We start from the raw sequence: 21,108 nt of genomic DNA, 5'->3' as shown, positions 1-21,108 counted from the left end.
GGCTGAGGAAACAGACTCTCTGTAGAAGAACAAAGTATATTAAGGTTTATAGAATTCAGTTTCATCTGCTATACATATGGTCATGACATAGATAATGTGGTATAACTTTCTGCAATTGAAAAGTTATATCCAAGTACTGTAAAATAATTTCAAGAGATTGTTATCCTCTAACTTTCTTCTTAAAAATATTGCTGGAGTATAGTTTTGCACCATCATCAATCCTTAATTCAAATCTTAAAAAATGTATTTCCAAGACTGTGTGGAGATTTGAGCCCATCCCTTCCCACAGAGAAGTGGTAGTCAGTTTCATTTCAGTCTGTGCCATCAGTAGATCATGTATCAGAATCAGGTATATTATCACCGGCATGCATCATGAAATTTGTTAACTTACTGTCTGATAGCTGATTTTCTTCCATTACTCACAAACAGAAGCTACCTAGTTAAAGGGAAATGTTTATTCTTGAACTTGGTGGTGTCAGACTTCCATACCTCCTTCCCTATGGTAGCTGCAAGAAGATGGGATGACCTAGATGGTGGTGATCAGTATTTGAAATTGATATTCTCCTTCAGCAGAGACACACATAGGAATGGATAGCTTTCCTTACTGTACAGCAAGATGTGCTTTGTAAGCAGATTCCTGTTCTCAATAGACAGAGGGCTGCTTTCCCCGAATGGCTCATGAGCAAAGGAGTGCTGCACTTGTGCAGTTAATGTCTCTGCACGAACAGGGCGATGTTGCATGGCGGCAGATGCCCTGCAGCATGAACAGAGAGAGAGGTGCCGCCTGTGGGCAGATTGCTCCCCACAGAAACAGAAAGGTGCCACGTGTAGCCATGTAGCAGTTAGCATTACACTAATACAGCGGCGGCAGCCCGGGTAGAATTTCACTGCTGGCTGTGAGGTTGTACGTTCTCCCCTCACCACGTGGGTTTCCTCCAGGAGCTCCAGTTTCCTCCCACAGCCCAAAGACAGATGAGTTAGTCAGGTGTAATTGGGCAGTGTGGGCTCATTGGTAAGGACGGGCCTGTTAATGAGCTAACAAAACACTTAAACGTGGGGAACTTGTCTTTTTCTGCAAGGACAGCAATATGCCACATCCTTGGCTCACACCCTTCCTCATGGTGAGCAGCACCACTAAATCAGGTGACTGTGAGGCAAGGAGTGGAGAAGGCAGGGCTCAGCTCTGGGTCTGGGTCTGAAATGATGTTACTATGGTCTGAGGACCAGCAAAAGTGCACTCGAACCACAATTACACTGAGTGGCACTTAGTCTGGTCCTGTGGTTCATAATGGAAGGAGAGAGCAATAGTGATAAGGGATTCACTGGTTAGGGGGATAGGCTGTCAGATGGTGTGTTGCCTCCCAGGTGCCAGGTGAATAGGAAGATAAGGAAGCTTAACATGTAGCTAACAAGTAGGGATTCAGATTTTTGGATCATTGGGTTCTCTTCCAGGGATGGCGAGACCTGTACAAACAGGATGGTTTGCATCCGAACTAGAGAGGGACCAATATCCTTGCAGGAAGATTTGCTAGTGCTCTTCCGGGAGTTTTCAACTAGATTTTCAGGGATGAGTGGGAACCAGTGGCAGGTCAGGAAGTGGAGTGACTGTGGGGAAGGTAGATGTTAAGAGAACATACAAAGACAGGAACTAATGTTATGAACGCAAACACGAGGAAACCTGCAGATGCTGGAAATTCAAGTAACACACAAAAAAATGCTGGTGAACGCAGCAGGCCAGGCAGCATCTATAGGAAGAGGTACAGTCAACGTTTCGGGCCGAGACCCTTCGTCGGGACTAACTGAAAGAAGAGATAGAAAGAGATTTGAAAGTGGGAGGGGGAGGGGGAGATCCAAAATGATAGGAGAAGACAGGAGGGGGAGAGATGGAGCCAAGAGCTGGACAGGTGATTGGCAAAGGGATATGAGGCTGGAGAAGGGAGAGGATCATGGGACGGGAGGCCTAGGGAGAAAGAAAGGGGAGGGGAGCCCAGAGGATGGGCAAGGAGTATAGTGAGAGGGACAGAGGGAGAGAAAAGAGAGAGAAAAAAAATTATTATAATAAAGAAATAAATAAGGCATGGGGTATGAAGGGGAGGTGGGGTATTAACAGAAGTTAGAGAAGTCAGTGTTCATGCCATCATAACTAATGTATGAGTTGTGCATACTTCAATGCAAAGAGTTTTGTACGTAAGGCAGATGAATTTAGAGCATGGATAAGCACATGGAATTATGATGTTAAGTCCATTAATGCGGCTTGGTTGTGGGTGGTGCAGGACTGGCAGCTCAGTGTTCCAGGGTTCCATTGTTTTCAACATGATAGAGGGGTAGGGATTAAAGGGAGAGGGGTAGTATTACTTCTCAGAGAAAAATGTCACACAGTACTCAGAGAGAACGTACTGGAGAGCTCATCTAGTGAGGCAGTATGAGTAGAACTGAGGAATAAGAAAGGGATGACCACATTACTGAGTGTATATTATAGACCTTCCGATAGTCAGCAGGATATAGGGGAACAAATTTGTGGAAAGAGAGCAGACAGTTGCAAGAAAAATAAAGTTGCAATACTAGATAATTTTAACTTTCTGCATATTGAATAGGACTCCTATACTGCAAAAAGACCAGATGGGATAGAGTTTGTCAAATGAAAGTTTCCTTAATCAATATGTAGCGGTCCCAACTTGAAAAGGAACAATACTGGATCTCCTCCTAGAGAATGAGACAGGACAGGTGACAAAAGTTTATGTAGGGGAACACTTTGGATCTAGTGATCATAATTTCATTAGCTTCAAAATAACTAGCGTCAAGATAGGACTGATCCTTGAGTTAAGATTCTAAATTGGAGAAAGACCAATTCTGATCACATCCAAAGAGATCTGGTAGGTGTGGATCTGGTAGGTGTGGATCTGGACTGAGACTGGTTGTTTTCTAGCAAAGGGATATTTGGCAAGTGGGAAGCCTTCAAAAGTGAAATATTGAGAGTACAGAATTTGTGTGTTCATGTTAAAATAAAAGACAAAGCTGACAGGTTTAAGGAACCTTGGTTTTTCAAGTCAAGTTTATTGTCATTTCAACCATAAGCTGCTGGTACAGTACACAGTAAAAACGAAACAACGTTCCTCCAGGACCATGGTGCTACATGAAACAACACAAAACTACACTAGACTATGTGAGACAGCACAAGCCTACACTAGACTACGTAAAACAACATAAAAAACTGCACTGGACTATAGTCCTGCATATTGAGGCCCTTGTTAAGAAGAAGGAGTCACATATCAAGTATAGGCAGTTAGGATTAAACAAGGCACGTGAGGAGTATAAGAAATGCAAGATAACACATAAGAGAGAAATCAGGAGCGCTAAAAGAGAACATGGGGTTGCTCTGGCAGACAAAATGAAATGAAATCCCAAGAACATCTATAGACAAATCTAGAACAAAAAGATAGCACAGGAACAAAACTGGTCCTCTTGATGGCCAGTGTGGTCATCTATGCATGAAGCCAAGAGGGTTGGGGGAGGTCTTAAGTTATTTTTTGGTGTCTGTAATTACTTGCAAGGCAGACACAAGGTCTGCAGAACAGAGGCAAAAGGGTAGTGAGGTCACGGACCATATCCAGATTAGAGAAGAGAAGGTGCTTCCTGTCTTGAGACAAATTAAGATGGATAAATCCCAGGAGCAGATGAGGTGTTCATTCGAATGTTGTGGGAGGCCAACCCAGAAACGCATTAACTTATTCTTATGCCCTGTTACGCCATTGGCATTTAGGGAAGCAATGAAGGTCCTCCAACCCTGTCTGTCCCTGGCCATCCTCTCTACTGTGCCCCAGGTGTGGTTCAGGATTCTCATTTCTGCTTCTACAGTATGGCACCATTGTCTTTGGTCTCCCACATTTCCTCTGGCCTTCCAGGGTCCAATAAAATGCTGTCTTAATGATGGAGTTGGTCTCTCTTCTCATCACATGCCCAATCCATCTCCAACCTTTCCTCATGATGTTTGATGGCATTGAAGGAGCAAGGTGTGGTTGGAGATCTTTCTTGGCCAGAAAATACGGAGGATCTTCTGAAGGCTCCTGGTGTGGAATGATGACAGCTTGGCAAGATTGCTCTCTGTCGTGCACCAGCACTCTGACCCATACTAGCATATGGACAGAACACAGCTCTGGTATATCTTGTAGAAATTGCCCAGGCAGAAATACTTAAAACATCTTTAACCTTGGGTGAGCTGTAGAGGACGGGGAAATAGTAAATGTTGTTCCATTATCCAAAAAGGGCTCTAAGAGTAAATGGGAAATTATAGGCCAGTGAGCAAGACGTCAGTCATTGGTAAATTATTGGAAGGAATTCTAAATGACAGTATATAGAAGTATTTGGATATTCATGACATGACTAACGATAGTCAATATGGTTTTGTGCATGGTAGATTGCATCTAACCAATGTTATGGAGATTTTTGAGGAGATTATAATGACATTTAATGAAGAAAAGATGATGGGTGTTTAGCAAGGCTTTTAACAAGTCCCAAATGGAAGGCTGGTCCAGAGGGTTCAGTCACTTGGCATTCAGGATGAAGTAGTTAATTGGACTCAGCATTGTCTTAGTGTGAAAAGACAGGGTGGTTGTATATGGTTGTCTCTTTGATTGGAGGCCCGTGTCCTACAGGGAACAGTGCTGGGTTCACTGTTGTTTATCATCTGTATTAATGATTTAGATGATAATGTAGCAAACTGAATCAGCAAATTTGCAGATGACATGAAGCTTGGAGGTGTAGTGAACAGCGAGGAAGGCTATCAGATTTTAAGCGGGATCTAGACCATTTGGAAAAATGGGCTGAGAAATGGCAGATGGAATTTAATACAGACAAGCGTGAGGTGTTGCACTTTGGCATGATAAACCAGGGTAGGACTTACATGGTGAGTAGTAGGGCACTGACGAGTGCGGTATAACAAGTCATCTGGGAATACAGACCAATAATTCCTGAGAGAAGGGTCACAAGTATACAGGATAATAAAGAGAGCTTTTGGCACATTGGCCTTCATAAATCAAAACACTGAATATAGAGCTGGTTTGCTGAAGCTAAGACAATGTCTAAGACATTGGTGAGGCCAAATTTGGAGTATTGTGTGCAGTTCTGGTCACCTGCCTACAGAAAAGATATCAATAAGCTTGAAAGAGCTCAGAGAAATTTTACAAGGATGCTGCAAGTACTTCAAGGCCTGAGTTATAGGGAAAGGTTGAACAGGTTAGGACTTTATTCATTGGAGTATGGGAGAATTAGGAGAGATCTTAGAGAGGTATAGAAAATTATCAGGGGTATAGATAGGGTAAATACTGTATATGCAGGTTTTCTCCCCTGAGGTTGAGTGAGACTAGAACTAGAGGTTATAAGTTTAGGGTGAAAGTTGAAACATTTAAGGGGAACTGGGGGAGGATGGAGGGCGGTTGGGGATGACTTCTTCATTCAGAGGGTGATGAGAGTGTGGAACAAGCTGCCAGTAGAAGTGGGGGATACAGGTTCAAATGCAACATTTGAATTGATGAGAGGGATATTGAAGGTATGGTCTGAGTGTGGGTAGATGGGACTAGGTAGAAAAGGGCTGTCTCTGTGTTTTGGTGCTCTACATCTCTACAAAATATCACACTATGGTCAGTGCAGTCCCTTGAGTGGTTGCCTGGTGAATTAATGTCCCTTCTCATGTGGACACCAATGCAGGTCCCACCACGGACTTTCAGGTGACACATCGCAAACCACCAATCCCGGTCTGCTCCTTCAAAGTGTAAGGGAAACCTCTCCTCCTCCTTTTTATCCTCATCATTCTCTTACAAAACCGTAAGCACCAACCGTAGTTTACCTCTTCAATTGCCTGGACAGCAAACTCCTGTTTACCAATCTAGGGCAAGAGCTACTTGTGGGGGCAGCGCTAAGGTGGTGCTAGCTGGTGCTATAGCCCCAGCAGAAATTGCAATAGCACCAGCGTAGCACCACCAAGAAATTAACTGAAATTTCACATACATATTGCAGCTGCTTTGCTTTCTCTGTGCAGTTTTGAATACTGCTTGTTTTTCCAGATGATCTAGTGAAACAACACCCCCAATTACCATAGCATCCACGCAGCAATAAAGTTATAAACTCTGTCAGATCCACTCTACACTTCTGTTTATTCATTCGTTGTCAATGTCCTGCCGTTGCTGTCCTCAGATCAGTTAAGCTGATCTATGACCTCTTAAGGTGGTGATGTCACTCACTCTCACTCACGCAAGAGATTGATAGTATACATCCAGGCGCAGATCCGTGGTCTTGTGAGACTAACGGATCACACACACACACCATGCAGAAAGAAGTAAGTGGGGATGAGGACGACAGCAGTTCATCGAAGAAGTGTGAGGGCGAAGTAGAGGAACCAGAAATGGAGCGGGATTCGGAAGAGAACATGGATGAAGCTGCTCTCAGTGCGAGTGGGAATACTGCTAGTGATGTTAGCCAGCAGCCTGAGGAAGGACCCCGTCGGCCAGCATTGAAAAAGTACCCTTCACTGCTTGCAACAGTTTGGCAATCAGCAAAGGAGTTTTATTCGTGGCTGATTTGACTGACTGGAATATTCGATCACGAAAGATACTACTTTCTGCTTTGCATGCAGGCATTTCCTGTGTGGAGGACATGGGTTCCATTCTGAGTCTACCTTCACTGTCACCGGTTACCGCAACTGGTGGAAAGCTATAACAGCGTTCAAAACCCACCATGTAAGTGCAGTTCATAAGTTTGCTATGGAGGCACGGGCCGAATTCAGATTGAGAAAACAAGACGGTTAAAGATTGGGAAATATGCTTGACAAAGGACATGCAAAGATTGTCCAAGAAAATTGTGAGTATGTGAGAGCTGTGGTTGAGTCTCTAGCAAGGACAGACAGTGAATGAAACAGCGGAACTTCTAGCTCCAATGAGACCCTACCGTGATGCATTTATAGATTTGTACAAACTAATCTGCATATCACTGACTCTACCTGTGACATCTGCCTCTTGAAAACAGAGTTTCTCTTGTCTCAGTCGCCTCAAAAATTACCTAAGGAATAGCAGCGGTGATGCTCGGAACAGCAACTTGGCTCTGTTCGCCATAAACAGCCGGAGGACCAAAGCACTTGACATCCAGAAAATCATTGACGCTTTCACCACCAATCACAACAACAGACGGATTGTGCTCTTCTGAAAACATCAATGGTGAGGGCAGCTGATTTTTTAAAAAATTTGGGCCAAGACTAATGCTGATTATTATTATTATTTTGCGGTGGATACCCCATAGTCCTTATGTTTCCTGCAAATCCTAAAATATTACATTTACTGCTATTGAGCCTACCGGTTTTGCTTAGACTTCCAAGCGGTGAATCTGTTGATTTTTGTTTTAAGTTCAGTAGCCGAATTAATTGAAATATTGCATGGTCAGAGTACGATTTGTCCAACTCCTGGTAAAGCCTTGCATCTGTTGTTCGCCTTATTTGACTTTAATAATGGTGTATCTTTTGGCATTACTGTCTATGTAATGCGAATAGCAGTGGACATTGTGGGTTAGTGTTATGTTTTTCAGTTGAAAAGCACGCATTTGACGCTGATTGCGGGATTGGTGCGTGATTCACGTTGTGCGCTGTGGGTCAGATGCTCTGTTGGTTTGCTTGTTTATGCTTTGTGTAGCCCGGGTTGTCTCCGATGCTGTTGACCCAGAAACAGTTCACTTCTATATTAGATCTATCCATTGCTGTTGCTTGTGAATCAACAGAGGCATTTATAGTAGGCACATAATGCTTGAAACTGACTTTTGAATGCTGTGCGTCTGGCTTGCGAATACATATTACTATACAGCAGATCCCTCAGCACCATCACTGAGTAATTCAGCCCCACTGTAGCACCAGCAAGAAAAAGTCTCTGGCGCCACCACTGTGTGGCTCCTCCATGTGGACTCAGAGTACAGGCTCAGCAGCTTAGCTACAGATAAACAGTGTAACACTGCAACACAAAGATACAACGTCAATGCCCATATGCAAGTTGGTGAAAATGAAAAGGCACCAGGGTTGTTAAATTTTTAGACCCAACTGTTAAGGTTCTTGATTATTGCATTATTAACAATCCTGAACATATTCGTACTGTTGAAATGCATCCCCATCATGAATACATTGCATCACACAACGTGCAATGTTCACTAGTGTGGCAAAAAGAAAACTACTGCAGGAACACAGAAAATGCTGGAGAAACTCTGTCGGACAGCCACTTGGCTTTGGGGATCAGATCCTGTGTCAAGACTGGTGTGGCAGCCGCTGGGATTGTTGCAAACCAGCTATGCTTTCCTGGAAAGGCTGCCAATGGGTATTGTTGATGCTATCATCACTGAGGTTTTATGGAATTATAAATCATCAGCTAATTTCTTCAACAATCACTGCCCATTGTAAATCACTGTGAACCTTGCAAGGTCTTTGAACAGCCTGGAATAAGTCCTGAAGGCCCAATCAAACTTTGTTGTGTTATCAGCTTTTACATAATGAAAAGAGCCATGAAGCTATGCTGTGGTTGATCTGTGACAGGCCCACAATGGGTGTAGAACACACTTTTGAGCTCTAGTTTATCTCAGTGAGAGTCAATAGTGATATCATTAGGTGAGTGCCTGGCAATGGAGAATATCACATGCATGTGGGAATGTCCTGTCCTGTCCTAAATGGTGAATCTTATAAATAGGGTAATCCACTTAAAGTTAAATCAATTTATATGTATCTTGTACATGGAAAACTGGCATTAACTAATTAAACCAATCTCCAGACTAAAAGTCAAGTACAGTTAGTGCACTTGCTGCTGAAATGCTGGGTAGTAGATATTGGATGTTTGAAGAAACCTTGGTGAACTGTTGCAGTGGACACTGTAGAATAAAAGCTGCATGATGAGGAAATGCTATCTTTGTATCTCAGAAATTGTGGATACTGTGAGTTGCTCCTTGCATCACCTGTACGATTTTCCATGATGATTCTGTCTGCTGTTCCCTATATAAGGAATTAAAGGAAGATAATTCCTCCTGCTCCCACACCTAGCAACTGGCAATCAGTTCTCTATTCAACCCATCCAAATAAACCCCCAAGTAATTGAGGCAGAGGTGGGATGTCTGGTTGGGGGTTTCCAGTTCCTAAACAGTGGGATATCTATGCATACTTAACATATTTACTGAATTATCCTGGTCCAGTTTACCATCAAAGCATTAAATTACCTTTCTACATGAACTGACATCACAACCTGCCTCTTCTGCATACTTCCTGGGTGCACTATCAATGGATGAGCTACAGTCCTCACTAATTTGGGGAGAATGAAAGATGTGCTAAAAGTAAAAGTGTGCAATTTGTTTCGGAAATTTAAACCAAACTTGGACCTGTTGTATTTAAATATTGGTCAGAATCAAAATCAGATGTAACATCACTGGCATATGTCATGAAATTTGTTGTTTGTGGCAGTAGTACATTGCAATATATAATAATAAAAGCTGCTGGTGGCATCCGTTAGTCTCGCGAGACCATGGATCTGCGCCTGTCTTGCTGCAGTCTGTGTTAGAGCAGCGTCTGTTGTGGCTGTAGAGTCCCACACGGGAGTGACAGTCTCGGCTGCAGCGACTCAACTTGAAGGCGCTGTCCTTCGGTGTTGTCTTGGTGCTGTTTTTCCGATGAGTGCGCTTTTCTTCAGCAGCAAGCCTCAGCTTCTCTTCTCCTCTTTTTAGACCATTGCGTAGTTCCAGCCTCCAGTGAGAGCGATCGCTTGCGATGTCCTCCCACCTCTCAACGTTCATGTTCAGTGACTTCATGTCTCTCTTGCAAACGTCTTTGAAATGAAGATGGGGCCGCCTTTGTGCTCTCTTGCCGGAGGCCACTTCCCTGTACAGCAGGTCTTTCAGGATCCTCCCGTCTGACATGCGGTGTATGTGGCCCAGCCAGCGGAGACGGTGTTGTTGGAGCAGGGTGAAGAGGCTGGGTATCTGGGCGCGGGCCAGGACCTCATTGTTGGTGACTCGGTCAGTCCACGTGATGACCAGGATGTGTCTCAGGCTGCGAAGGTGGAAGGTGTTGAGAAGCCACTCTTGTCTGTAGTATAGGCTCCAGGTCTCGCTGTTGTAAAGCAGTGTGCTGAGGACGCAGGCCCCGTAGACTGCAACTTTGGTGTGCGTCGTCAGCTTTCTGTTCTCCCAGACTCTCTTTGTCAGCCTGGCAAATATTGATCTCGGGGTTTAGGGAGAGGCTGTCCGTGATGGTGGAGCCAAGGTATGTAAACTCGTGAACTACCTCCAGCTCGTAGTTGTTGATGATAATGGCGGGGGGGTGCTCAACGCCTTGGCCCAACACGTTGGTTTTCTTCAGGCTGATGGTCAAGCTGAAGTCCTGGAAGGTTCTTGAGAAGCTGTCCATGAGGCATTGCAGTTGCTCTTCAGGGTGTGTTGCCAGTGCCGCATCGTCTGCAAACAACATGTCCCTGATGAGTACTTCACGAACCTTGGTTTTTGCCCTCAGCCGGGACAGACTGAACAGCCTCCCGTCCGATCTGGTGTGGAGGTAGACACCATCAGCTGATGTTCCAAAGGCGTGCTTCAGCATGACTGTGAAGAAGATGCCAAACAGGGTGGGGGCAAACACACAGCCCTGCTTCACACCGCTGCGGATGTTGAAGACCTCTGAAGAAGAGCCGTCGAACTGAACGATGCCCTTCATGTCTGTGTGGAATGACTGAACTATCCTGAGCAGCCTCGGGGGACAACCAATCCTGGCAAGGATTTTGAACAGGCCGTCTCTGCTCACAAGATCGAAGGCCTTCGTAAGGTCAATGAAGGCGATGTAGAGTGGTTGTCTTTGCTCTCTGCATTTCTCTTGTAGCTGTCGAAGGGAGAAGGTCATGTTGATTGTGGAGCGTTCTGACCTGAAACCACACTGAGACTTGGGATATACCCTTTCGGCTATTTTCTGCAGTCTGTTCAGGACCACGCGGGTGATGACCTTTCCAACGATGCTCAGCAAGGAGATTCCCCTGTAGCTGTTACAGTCGCTTCTGTCCCCTTTGTTCTTATATATGGTGACAATTTTGCAGTCTCTCATATCTTGCGACACTGCTCCCTCTGTCCAGCACTGGCACAGTAGTTTGTGTGGGTGGTTTAGCAGGACGCCCTTTGCGCATTTGATGGCCTCTGGTGGAATGCCATCCAATCCTAGTGCCTTCCCAGTGGGCAGGCTGTCAATGGCTTTACTCAGCTCTTTGGCAGTTGGCAATGCATCAAGTTCCTCCATGACAGGCAGGCATTCCACGGCATCTAGCACGCTGTCTGAGATGCTGTTTTCTCTGGAGAAGAGTTCAGAGTAATGCTCCACCCATCTCTCCACCTGCTTGCCTTTGTCATTGATGGTCTCGCCTGTTCTGGTTTTCAATGATGCTGTCTTGCTCTGGGTTGGCCCGATGGCTTTCTTGATCCCCTCATACACTCCACGGATGTTGCCTGTGTCAAATGATGACTGAATGCTTTCGCATAGTTGTAGCCAGTAGTCATTTGCACAGCATCTGGATGTTTCCTGGGCCCTGCTTCTTGCTGTCCTTAGTGCTTGCAGTGTTACCTGGGTGGGGTGGCGTTTGTGCTCTGGTAGTGCAACACGCTTCACCTCGATGACAGTGGTGAGCTTACTTGAGCTCGCTTCAAACCAGTCCTATGTCTTGCCCCGTTTCTTCCCAAAGGCTTTGAGCACAGTGCTGTGGATAGTGTCCCTGAGAGAATCCCATCTCTGCTGGCATCTCCTTCTGGTGGGTCTGCAAGGAGAGCATCCTCCAGTGACTTGATGAACTCCGCAGCTTTGTCTGGGTGTTGTGTCTTACTGGCATCGATGCGCTGCTTGCCTGGAGGCTTGGCGCAGTGCATCTTCTTCAGCTGAAGACTGATCTTGCAGCAAACCAGAGAGTGATCTGTGTCGCAGTCGGCACTCCGAAAGGAGCGAGTCATGAGCACGTTTCTCAGGTGACGGCATCTTGTGATTATCAGCTCTAGCTGGTGCCAGTGTTTGGAGCGGGGATGCAGCCAAGACACTTTGTGCCGAGCTTTGGTCTGGAAGTAGGTGTTGGTGACACACAATTCGTGGAGCATGCAAAGCTCGAGCAGTCGTTGCCCATTGTCATTCATGCTGCCAGTCCCATACCGTCCCAGGCAGCTTGGCCAGGAGTCGTGGTCGGCGCCCACTCTGGCGTTGAAGTCGCCAAGTAACAGCAACTGTTCCTGACTTGGGATCTCCTGTGTCATCGTTGAGAGCTGGTCGTAGAATTCAATCTTTGTGTCTTGCGCAGAACAGAGGGTTGGGGCATAGACGCTGACAAGGTTGACAGGCCCGTCGGATGTGTGGAGTCGAAGTGAGAAAATCCACTCTGTCCCTGTCTCGCCAGGCTCTACCATCTTCAGCAGCGAGTTCCTCACGGCAAAGCCGACACCATGCTCTCTGGTCTCGTCTGAGCCCTTCCCCTGCCAGAAGAAGGTATGGTCTCTTTCACGTAGGGTTCCTGATTCTGCGAGACGTGTCTCTTGGAGTGTTGCAATGTCCACTTGGAGTCTCGACAGTTCATTGTTAATCACTGCTGTCTTGCGTGTGTCGCTGATCTCCCAAAGGTCATCTGATATACCAGTTGTCATAGTCCGTATATTCCAGCATCCTAGTCTGAGTGCTGGCTTCCTTCTTTGTCTTCTAGTTGTGCTTGGTGCAGCGTTTACAGTCCGCAGTTCGGGCTACTTGTATCCCTAAGCCCCATGTACCCAGTGGAGCGGGCAGACTGTGGCGGGACAGCACCTAATTGGCTGGGGGCTGCCCAGCCTGAGGCAGGCGGTAGCTGTCCAGTGAGATGCGATGGTCCCTCCCTCCATCAAAAGCAACCCCTGGCGCCTTGCTCTACGCCAGTCGAGCACAGGCTTATAACCGGTAGACTGCTGCTTTCCGTGTTGTGCCGTCGCGGTGAAGTGACGCTGGAGTGCCCTCTCCAGGGCACAGGCCTGGGCAAGGTTGTATGGAAGACCGGCAGTTGCCCATGCTGCAAGTCTCCACTTTCCACGCCACCAATGTTGTCCAAGGGAAGGGCAAGGGCTGATACAGCTTGGCACCAGTGTCGTCGCAGGAGATGCCAGAACAAGGTTGAATAAAACGGGGTTAAGTATAATAAAAGCTATAAATTACAATAAGAAGTATATATAAAAATCAAATTAACTAAGTAGTGCAGAAAGAGAGGAAAAATAGTGCAGTGGTGTTTGTGGGTTCATTGCCCATTCAGAAATCTAATGGTAGAGGGGAAATTGTTATCAACACACACAAAATGCTGGAGGAACTCAGCAGGCCAGGCAGCATCTATGGAAAAGAGTACAGTCGACGTTTCGGGCTGAGACCCTTCATCAGGCCAATGTTATTCCTGAAGTGTTGGGTGTGTGCCTTCAGGCTCCCGTACCTCCTCCTCGATGACAGCGATGAGAAGAGGCCAAGTACTGGGTGATGGGTATCCTTAATGATGGATGCCACTTTTATGAGGCATCGCCTTTTGAAGGTGTTCTTGACGCTGGGGAGTCTGGTGCCCATGATGGAGTTGGCTGAGTTTACAACTTTCTGCAGCTTTTTCCAGTCCTGTGCAGTGGCCCCTTCATACCACATGGTGATGCACCAGTTAGAATGCTCTTCACAGTTCATCTGTAGAAACTTGCGAGTGTTTGGTGACATACCAAATCTCCTCAAACTCCTAATGAAATATACCCGCTGTCATGCCTTCCTGGTAATTGTATCAATATGTTGGGCTCAGGGTAGATCCTCAGAGATGTTGACACCCAGGAACCTGAAGCTGCTCACCATTTCCACTATTGACCCCTCGATGAGGACTAGAGTGTGCTCCTCCAACTTCCCCTTCCTGAAGTCCACCATCAATTCCTTGGTCCTCCTCCCCATCACCATCTGAAATTCTGCCAATTGTTGTGTCATCAGCAAATTAATAGCTGGTATTTGATCTGCGCCTGGCCACACAGTTGTGGGTGTAGAGAGAGTAGAACAGTGGGCTAAGCACATGCCCTTGAGGTGCGTCAGTGCTGATTGTTAACGAAGAACAGACGATAGTTCCAGTCCACACTGGCTGTGGTTTCCCAGTGTGGAAGTCAAGGATCCAGTTGCAGAGTGAGGTACAGAGGCTCAGGTTTTGGAGCTTGTTGATTAGAACTGAGGGAATGATTATGTTGAACACTGAGTTGTTATCAATAAGCAGCAGCCTGATGTAGATACTGCTGCTGTCCAGGTGATCCAAGACAGAGTGGATTAGATTAGTCCACAGTCCTCTTTTATTGTCGTTTATTAATGCATGCATTAAGAATTGATACAATATTTTTCCAGAATGCTATCACAGAAATACATGAAAAACCAACTTAAAAACTGACAAAAACCACATAATTATAACATATAGTTACAACAGTGCAAAGCAATACCGTAATTTGATAAGAACAGACCATGGGCGCGGTAAAGTCTCAAAGTCTGTCGAAAGTCCCATCATCTCACGCAGACGGTAAACCTCTAGCGCTGCAAACTTGCCGATGCAGCATCCTGGAAGCATCCGACCACAGTCCGACTCCGAGCCCGTCCAAAAACTCCGAGCTTCCAACCAGCTCTCCGACACCGAGCACCGAGCACCATCTCTGCCGAGTGCTTCGACCCCGACCCTGGCAACAGGCAATCGGCAAAGCCGAGGATTTGGGGCCTTCCCCTCCGGAGGTTCCCGACGCACAGTAGCAGCGGCAGTGAAACAGGCATTTCAGAAGTTTCTCCAGGTGTTCCTCCGTGTTTCTCACAGCTGTCTTCATCAAATCAGGATTGTGCACGGCCCCTAGTTAACACATATTGATATCATTCGGATCGGCCAGGCGTACTGCGTCACACTGCCATCTTCTCCTCCTCACTGGATAGCCAGTGAGATTGCATCCACTGTAGACCCATTGTGATGAGAGGCAAATTGTAGCGAGTTGGGTCCTTGCTTAGGCAGGAGTTGATTCTGGCCATGACCAACCTCTCAAAGCACTTCATCACAGTTGGTGTGAGTACAACTGGGCGACAGTCGTAGACACAGCTCACACTGCTTTTTCTTGGACACTGGTATGATTGTTGCCCTTTTGAAGCAAGGGTTACAAATGACTGCATTAGTAAGAGATTGAAGATCTCCTTGAGCACTCCTGCTAGTGGCTGGCACCAGTTTTCAGAGCCCAACTAGATACACCACCAGGGCCGGATGCCTGGTGAATTGGTGAGTGTTCTGATGTTGGTCTCCGAGACAGAGGTCACAGGGTCACCAGATGCTGCAGGGATTCACGCAGGTGTAGTTTTGTTCTCCCTTTCAAAGCGTGAATGAAAGGTGTTGAACTCACCTGCGAGTGAAACATCACTGCTATTTACGAAGCTAGGTTTTGTTGTGTAGGAAGAATGGCCTGCAGACCCTGCCAGTACTGACATCAGATTAGATTAGATTCAACTTCATTGCTGAGTACAGATAAAAAGCCAATGAAAAGAAATTTCATTTCTAACTTCAATCAGAATTGTTTTATTGCCATCAGAATAGCCTTCCAAAGATCATTCCTGGAGTTAATTTATAGTTCTTGAATGATGCTACATAGCCTGATTTTTCTACCAACATTTTCAAGAACTAACAATTCTGAAACTACCATTTGGCAAAATGCACCAGGAGACACTAAAGGAGGTTTGTAAACAGATGCAGACATAACATCATGATCAACAGAATTATAATAATTGTCATCATCCCCATGAGTAAAGAACAGGACTCTTTTAGATATTTCAACTATTTCTACAGTCAGGCATAAATGGGAATAAAACATCTCTTGATATCATGCATGTGAATAATAGACTGATATAACCAGATACAACAAGGTTACTCACTATTTTATTTTGTAAATTTATTTAGAGACAGGGTCCAGAGGCATGGCAAGTACTTGCCATGTATTAGACAACATTCTTGCCTTTAGTATTTGGAATGGAATTACTATGAAACGGTCAGAGAAAATATAATTTCATCTAACACTATAATAAAGCAGAACATGTGAATAACCTTGATAGCAAGCAAAAGAATCAATTGAACATATTGCTTTGGAATTAACTTTTGAGTTTTCACTCGAAATAAAATTATACTTACTACATATCCATAATTATCCAATCCATTGAGTTCTTTCTCTGAAGACATAGCAATTCAAGGCAGAGATGTGTAGTAGAAATTGCTTACAAACAATTTTCAGAATGGCAGACTGCGATTTACAAAGTAATTTCTGATTAGAGCCATATAACTTATTTTGAAATTTCTCTACAAAATCTTCTTTCAAGTTTTCCACCCTCAGGACCTTAGCAGTTTGGTCGCCGGGGTCCTCTAGATGAATGTCATCATTCCAGTGTGAGTAGGAAATTGGAAGCCTGAACAAGACACAGTAGAAGCCTCAGATAGTACTGCTCGAACAGAACAAACAGATCAGTATTGTACAGACTGATTAATCATTAGTCTTGCTGATTTGAGCAAACTAACTCCACCCATTGTGAATTAAACAAGCCACATTACTGCAATCAAACATTTTATTGAAATCATTTCCACTATGATGAGTAGAAAAATCAGATTGAAATGCCTACTACCTGGCATGAAAATACAACTCTACTACGATCAAGTAAGTAGATTGACACACAAACTATGGCAGAGCATCAATGAAACAATACTTTAGCTAAAGTGATTCAGAGACAATATGCAGAAATTCAACACTGCCTGACTAAAATGAATATTTTAAATTTCTTTTATGGATTGTTGGGCACAATACTAGCTGTAAAGATCAAAGCATGACATTGAAAATGTACCCTTATAATCAAGGAATGTAAACTCTAGCATAACGTTTGTACATTGCAACTTCCCTCAACATTATTCCACTTCCTGATGTTGCCCTTGTTACCTCTCTTAGGATCATGAATCGTGGAGAAGATACAGACTCTGCCTCACGATGCAATCTGGACAGATTGCTTCTGAAGTATTACTCTGATATCTTGGCTACTAGTAAAGAAAATGACTGTGTTCAGCATCCATCACATGAACATTCCTCTACTGCTTTGCAAACCTGGAAGGTATCCAGTTCCCTGAAGCTTTGCATCATAAGTGATTCTGATTGAAATATCAGAACAAGGGTGCAATTCATTCCTCGCTAAGCCAAAAATGAGTTGATTCTCCAAAAGTGAGTTTAAACATTTTTTTTACATTAAAGCAGGTAAATAACATATCAATAGGTTTAGGAACAGCAGACTATTTATTTTCTTTGGTTTGATTCTCATCAAAATCCATAGATATCAGGTTAATTTGCAGAAGTCCTGGAACGTTGGGATCTTTTTATGGTATCCCTGTTACAAATGTATCAGAATCCATCAATGTTACTGACATTGGAGGGTTAATCATCTTGTCATTATTAACTACTAAATGATACATGCCAAGTGTTTGGGTTAATATTTATCCCTATACTGTATATTATTAATAGCAAAATTATTACAAGGGCCTATCTCATAACGTTTTACAGATAAGTTATCTAGCGGTGACAAGTATGAGAGAAACCAATCTCACCAAAAGCAATACATTTACTACTATTCAGTTAATCAAAGGTAAATCCAAATACTTTTCATGCTTATGTTCTTTTTATTCTATCGTAGCAGCAGAGATGAAGAGCTGAAGTAGCTCTAATGTAAGTCAGATGTACTGAACATGTGCATGTCCCTACATAAGAACATTCATTGTCAATCCCCTAATTGAGTCAGCTGGAGGAAATATTTATTTTATTAGGGTGGAGGCAATGAACACTCATCTAAGTAGCTTATGTCTGATATTTCCTTATAGTCTATTTTTAAATTTGCCGTTCTTTGCTTCAATTCCAGTTAGTTAAAGCTTTAAAAAAAATGCCTATTCATTTTAGTCTAATTCTGGAATCTACTTTTACAACACGGGCTTGTATTTTTAGCAAAGTCCACTCAGATAACTTCAGAAGCACTATTGGATATTAAATCTCACAGCATCATGAGATAAATTTTCTGATTTTGGGGTATACATCGTTGCCATCAATGAAGAGACTCAGCATTGAAGTAATGGCTAAGGCACGCATGAAATGTGAGGAAACTTCAATGTGCAGAGTATTTTGGATTTGAAATTTACTGTCTGTAAGGGTAATGGAAAGAGAGTTAACTCAAGACACTAACTGGCGAAAGGGTGAAGGAGTGATTATATATCATTTAGGATCCAGGTATGTCCAACTTCGTTCATTCACAAACTCATGTGAACTCACTGAAACACCAGAGCTGAAGATGTGAACTCGTTGGCCATTATAAGGTTTACTAAGTAATGTTATATATCTCATTAAATTTTTTGTTTCAAACAAAAATTTACTGTTTAACAGCACCAAATATCCAATTGCAAGAGAAACAATTTAAAAGCTCTTGGTCCTTCCATAGTGTTGGTGGTTGGCACTGTTTTCCAGGTCTACAATCAGTGACTGGTGTTTGACTTATGGGATCCTTATATGTTGTTTCAGTTATTGTATACATCTTTAGACACTGTGGGCAGATAAGAGAATAACCCGGGTCATGCATATTACAACAGTCCTCAATCTGTTCTTTCAATGGTAGTCCATCAAAATGAAATAACTGATGCCACTTTCTTCAGTGAGATGAGTTTACAAAGTGCAGATAATTGTTTCTTGGGCCCAGTTAATGCTTCAAGTTCCTGCAGTCCAAGTGCTGTGACCAGGATATCTCACCAGCCTCCTACCTTCTCTTGAAACTTGTACCTCTTGGAGGGTATGTTTTTTTTCTCAAGCTGACAATCCAAGAGGACTTCCTAAGCACAGGAACTATTTTGAATATCCACTCTGCCCTTTGTCTAATCCCAGTACAGTAGTGCAGTAAATAGATGCTTCCAATTCTACACTGTGCATCTGTACACATCCATTAGGCTAGGAGGGGATTGGGTGCAGACCATTAACTAGGGACAATGAAGAGTTTGATACAAATCCCCTGAGACTCAACAGGTCATAGGGTCATACCGCACAGATAAAAGACCTTGGTCCACATGTCAACGCAAACCATTAAGTACACATCCATACAGATCTCATTCACCAGCACTTGGTCCATAATCTTCTACGGATCCTTCTCTGGGCACACACTTTCTTTATTGATTTTTCAGGTTGGATGTCGTGTGGTGCAGCCTCCCTAGAAGGATAAGGGGAGATAGTGAGGGTGCAACCAATACAGCCCCAGTTCTCCTTGACTCAGAAGAATTAGGTCCAATTATCAACCAAAGTTGTACTAGGAGGAGGAGAAGACGGCGGCACGATGCAGCTCGCAGCAGCCACTCCGGTGAATGATATCTGTTATCTGTCAAGTAGGGTGCCGTGCACGATCCTGATTTGATGGAGACAGATGTGAGGAACATTTGTTGAAACTTCTGAAATGCCTGTTTCGTTGCCGCTGCTACTGTGTGATCCAGAATCTCCAGAGGGGAAGGCCCTGAGTCCTTGGCTTTGCTTGTTGCTCGGTGGCTGGGGCGGGGTCGAAGCGTTCAGCAGAGATGGTGTTCGGTGCTCAGTGTCGGAGGGCTGGTCGGAAGCTCGAAGTTTTCAGACAGACTCAGAGTCGGCTGCGGTCGGGTGCTTCCAATGCATTGGCAAGTTTGCGGCACTTGGAGGTTCATGGCAGGGAGAGATGATGGGGCTATTGGGACTTGAGACTTTTTTTTACCGTGCCCATGGTCTGCTCTTTATCAAATTATGGTATTGCTTTGCACTGTTGTAACTATATGTTATAATTATGTCGTTTTGTCAGTTTTCAGTTTTGGTTTGTCCTGTGTTTCTGTGATATCTTTCTGGAGGAACATTGTATCATTTTTTAATGCATGCATTTCTAAATGACAATAAACGAGGACTGAGTGTCCTCATAATCTAATCTAGGTAATTGGAATATTGTTTAACTCTGTACAATACTCTTATCAGATATAGGAGCAGAATGAGGCCATTTGGCCCATCGTCTGCTTCATCATTTCAACATGGCTGACCTATTTTTCCTCTCAGTCCCAATCTCCTTCCTTCTTCTCATATCCTTCCGTGCCCTGACTAATCAAGATTCTATCATCCTCTGCTTTAAATATACCCAATAACTTGGCCTCCACAGCCGCTTGTGGCAACGAATTTCACAGATACAACACTCTGGCTAAAGAAATTTCTCCTCATCTCCATTCTAAATGGGCGTCTTTCTATTCTGAGACTGTGTCCTCGGGTCTTAGATACCCCCACCAAAGGAAACATCCTCTCCACTCTACTGAGGCCTTTCAACATTCAATAGCTTTCAATAAGATTCCCCTTCATACTTCTGAATTCCAGTTAGTACAGCCCCAGAGCCATCAAATGCTCCTCAATCATTTTCATGAATCTTCTGTGAACCCTTTCCAATGTCAGCAGATCCCTTCTTAGATAAGCGGCCCAAAATTGCTCACAATACTCCATGTGAGGCCTCACCAGTGCTTTATAAAACCTCAATATTACATCCTTGCTTTTATTTTCTTTCTTTCTTTATCAATCTTCTTATTAATTTTTAAAAGGTACATATATACAGACAAGAGGAGAATTATCTCAAATATTTATATCGGTAACAATACATATAAAAGGCAAAATAAATGTTATCAAGATCATACATAGTATTAATCTAATAGTATATGATAAGAAATAAGATAACCAATTCTTCTCTTAAAAAGAGAAAAAAGATAAAGAAACTTTTATAGTTTTATATACATAAAAAACCCACTAATCTCTGCAAACAAAAACAAAAAATAAAAAAAAAGAAAAAGAGAAAAAAAGGGACTGGACAGCCCATACAGAGAGTAAAAGCAAGAAAAAAAAAGAGAAACTTTCTGATCAAATCCAGAGTTTTGTGAAAGTAACTGGAAGAGCAATCAAACCATTTGAAAATATTAAATAAAAGGTCACCAGGTTTCTTCAAATTTAAAGGATGTATCAAATGTCCGACTTCTTATTTTCTCTAAACTTAGACAGGACATA

The 21,108-nt window shown here is 43.8% G+C and overlaps 1 protein-coding gene across 1 annotated transcript in view; it reads right to left on the bottom strand.

The window, feature by feature from the left end:
* Positions 1-17,015, bottom strand: part of slc23a4 (solute carrier family 23 member 4) — a 70,889-nt gene extending 53,874 nt beyond the window's left edge. Inside the window, exons 1-2 of the mRNA XM_072269388.1 lie at positions 16,978-17,015; positions 16,185-16,456 (exon numbers count right to left, since the gene is read on the bottom strand). Coding sequence (XP_072125489.1) covers positions 16,185-16,232 — 48 coding nt within the window. The 5' untranslated portion in view covers positions 16,233-16,456; positions 16,978-17,015. The remainder of the gene's footprint in view (positions 1-16,184; positions 16,457-16,977) is intronic.
* Between the last annotated feature and the right edge of the window lie 4,093 nt (positions 17,016-21,108).

This window comes from Mobula birostris, chromosome 9, assembly GCF_030028105.1.
Source record: "Mobula birostris isolate sMobBir1 chromosome 9, sMobBir1.hap1, whole genome shotgun sequence".
NCBI lineage: Eukaryota > Metazoa > Chordata > Chondrichthyes > Myliobatiformes > Myliobatidae > Mobula > Mobula birostris.
Note: the sequence above shows the minus strand (reverse complement) of the source record. Positions and strands in the feature narration are given on the sequence as shown.